This window comes from Tribolium madens, unplaced genomic scaffold (genome assembly GCF_015345945.1).
Source record: "Tribolium madens isolate multiple individuals breed KSU strain unplaced genomic scaffold, Tmad_KSU_1.1 Scaffold_91;HRSCAF=231;Tcas5.2_LG7, whole genome shotgun sequence".
In the NCBI taxonomy this organism is placed as follows: domain Eukaryota; kingdom Metazoa; phylum Arthropoda; class Insecta; order Coleoptera; family Tenebrionidae; genus Tribolium; species Tribolium madens.
In genome coordinates, this window is record NW_025401063.1 from 725654 (window position 1) to 728292 (window position 2639).

Consider the following 2639-nt stretch of genomic DNA (forward strand, 5'->3'; position numbering starts at 1 on the left):
GATCAATTCCTTCAACCGATCAACGATAAAAAAATACCCATCATGGTCATAATAACCCAAATCTCCGGTCAAAAGCCACCCATCGCTGGTAAACGAATTTCTGGTCGCTTCCTCGTTATTGTAGTACCCTGGCATTACCATCGGCCCTTTGAAACACAACTCTCCCACGTTTCCGGGTCCGAGCGACTTTCCGGTTTCCGGATCCCGGACTTTGCATTTCATGTAAGAGGCGACTTTTCCGGAAGATCCGGGTTTAGTATCCCCGACACTCATCATGATAACCGCCAAAGTGGCCTCAGTGAGGCCATAGCCCTGTCTTATCCCCTTTATCTTTAACCTTGAAGAAAAAAAAAACAAAACAATTCGACAAAAAAATAAAATAAAACAAAAAACCTCTTCTTGACCAACTCCTCGGTTTCTTTACTAAGTGGCGCAGCCCCACTTGTCACCTCCCTGACACAAGACAAGTCGTATTGGTCCACAAGGGGGCTCTTCGCTAGCAAGACAACCAAAGGGGGCGCAAGCCACAAACTCGGAATTTTGTAGTCTTGCACAGCTTTAAGAAACAATCTCTCCTCAAATCGTCTAATCACAACGATTTTCTCCCCTTGAACTAGTGCAAAAAAATTCGTAACTAACCCAAAACCGTGAAAAAAGGGTAAAATCCCGAGAAAAGTCTCCGATTTTTGGACATATCTCGGATCACTACAAAAAAATATTTAAAAAAATGTCAAAAAAAGTGATTTGGGGGTACATTGTGTGCATATATCGCACCATGAGGTTAGTGTGGGTCTGCATCACCCCCTTGGGGAGCCCCGTAGTCCCCGAGGAGCACATAATAAACGCAATTTGGGTGTCGGGATCGAAATCAACCCCCGGGAAGCGACACAAAGGGGCGAAGCCCCGTAGCCCCATCTCAATAAACCCCCCCAACGTTTCGGTGCCGTACACCTCATCATCAGAGTCAATCACCACAATTCGCTCCATGAAACCGCATCGTGTTTTCAATTGGACGAATTTCTGGGCCACCTGTCTTGAGACAAAGACAATTTGGGGCTTACAGATGTTGAGCGAGTGTGTGGCCTCGTACTCCGTGTAATTATGGTTCAAGGGGGCCACCACAGCCCCCACGTAGAGACCCGCAATCACCGGGATGTAAAACTGCAAGTTGTTTTCACTGCTGACTGAAATGACGGTGTCGCGGCCGTAGCCCCGTTTCAGGAGGCTTTCAGCCAGCGCGCAGGAGGTTTTCAGGAGGTCGAGGTAGGAGATGGTCGCGCCGGTGGCCGCATCCACCTGAAAAATCCCCCCAAGGTCATGATTTATCGAGAGAAAAACTCACAAAAGCGTCGCCTTTTTTTATATTTGCGAGGAGACTGTCGTAGACGAGGCGGCCGAGGGAGAGACGGGGGAGGGGCTGCAGGGGCGGAGGCCCCTCGAGCACGAATTGGTTGTCTTCTTGGACCATTTTACACACCACGAACTGTTTTACTGCACTCGCGATATGTTTTTAAATGGTAATAAAACGAGTGAGTGGGGAGATTGGTAAATACGTTGATCCGCGACCGAATGTTATCAGTTTTTCACAAAAAATTGTTTATTCTTATCGTGAATTGAATATTTATTTTATAAACAAAACGGGTGTTTGTGATATTTTCAAATTGAGTGACTTTGTTGTAATTTTAAATCGGAGGTAGGCAACCAATTGTACACAACAAAACAATTACTGGGATTTAATAGGATTAAATACACTTAAATCTAAAATTGTTTGTTTTTATCTTAAATTAAGTGTTTTATAAACGAATCGTGTGTCTGGAACGAAAATTTGTTCCAAGTTTTAATTAGGTCTAGGCAACCAATTATACAAAAGTTTTTAATAATTAACATTTTGGCATTAAAAATTTAATTTTTATAAAATATGCCAAATTTTAACCGACTGTAAGGTTAAAATAAATAACAACTAAACGATGCAATGATAAATAATTAAAAAATTCAAAATTAGTTTATAGTCGTTAAAAATAAAGTCGTTGGAAAATAGCATAAATCTAATTTTTATTTAACAACAAGTCAAATTTAACAAAATTTGCTAAAATTAGGTTAATTGTTGATAAAAAAATATATTAAGCAGCCGCCAAAATGCAATTTTTAATTACAATTATGCAACTAATTATACACAGCTTAAAACAATTTTAAGATTAAATAAACTAAAATTTATTGTTTTTTTTATAATAAATTAACTGTTTTATAAACAAAACAAATGTCTCAAATATTTTCGAAGAAAATTGAGTAAATGGGTTGCAAATTTTAGTTAGTCTTATGCAACCAGTTATACACAACATAAAACAATTTTTGTGGTTAAGTACCCTTAAGTCTAAAATTGTTATTTTTATTTTAAATTAAATGTTTTATAAACTAATCGAGTGTCAAGAATAGTCTGAAAAATAAATTTGTTACATTTTCTAATTAAGTCTAGGCAACCAATTATACACAAGTTTTAAATGTTTAACAATTTCTGACCTTGAATAATTTAATATTTATAAAATATGCCAAATTTTAGCCGACAATAAAGTAAATTAAATTAAAACTAAGCGATGCAATGATATTAAAAAAAAAAAAACAAAATTTGTCTATATTTTTTA

At 37.7% G+C, this 2639-nt stretch overlaps 1 protein-coding gene across 1 annotated transcript in view; it reads right to left on the reverse strand.

Moving 5' to 3' along the window:
- The window catches only part of LOC123011702 (luciferin 4-monooxygenase-like), an 8149-nt gene extending 6477 nt beyond the window's left edge, over window positions 1-1672 (reverse strand). Inside the window, exons 1-4 of the mRNA XM_044409286.1 lie at window positions 1343-1672; window positions 755-1296; window positions 394-705; window positions 6-337 (exon numbers count right to left, since the gene is read on the reverse strand). Coding sequence (XP_044265221.1) covers window positions 6-337; window positions 394-705; window positions 755-1296; window positions 1343-1468 — 1312 coding nt within the window. The 5' untranslated portion in view covers window positions 1469-1672. The remainder of the gene's footprint in view (window positions 1-5; window positions 338-393; window positions 706-754; window positions 1297-1342) is intronic.
- Between the last annotated feature and the right edge of the window lie 967 nt (window positions 1673-2639).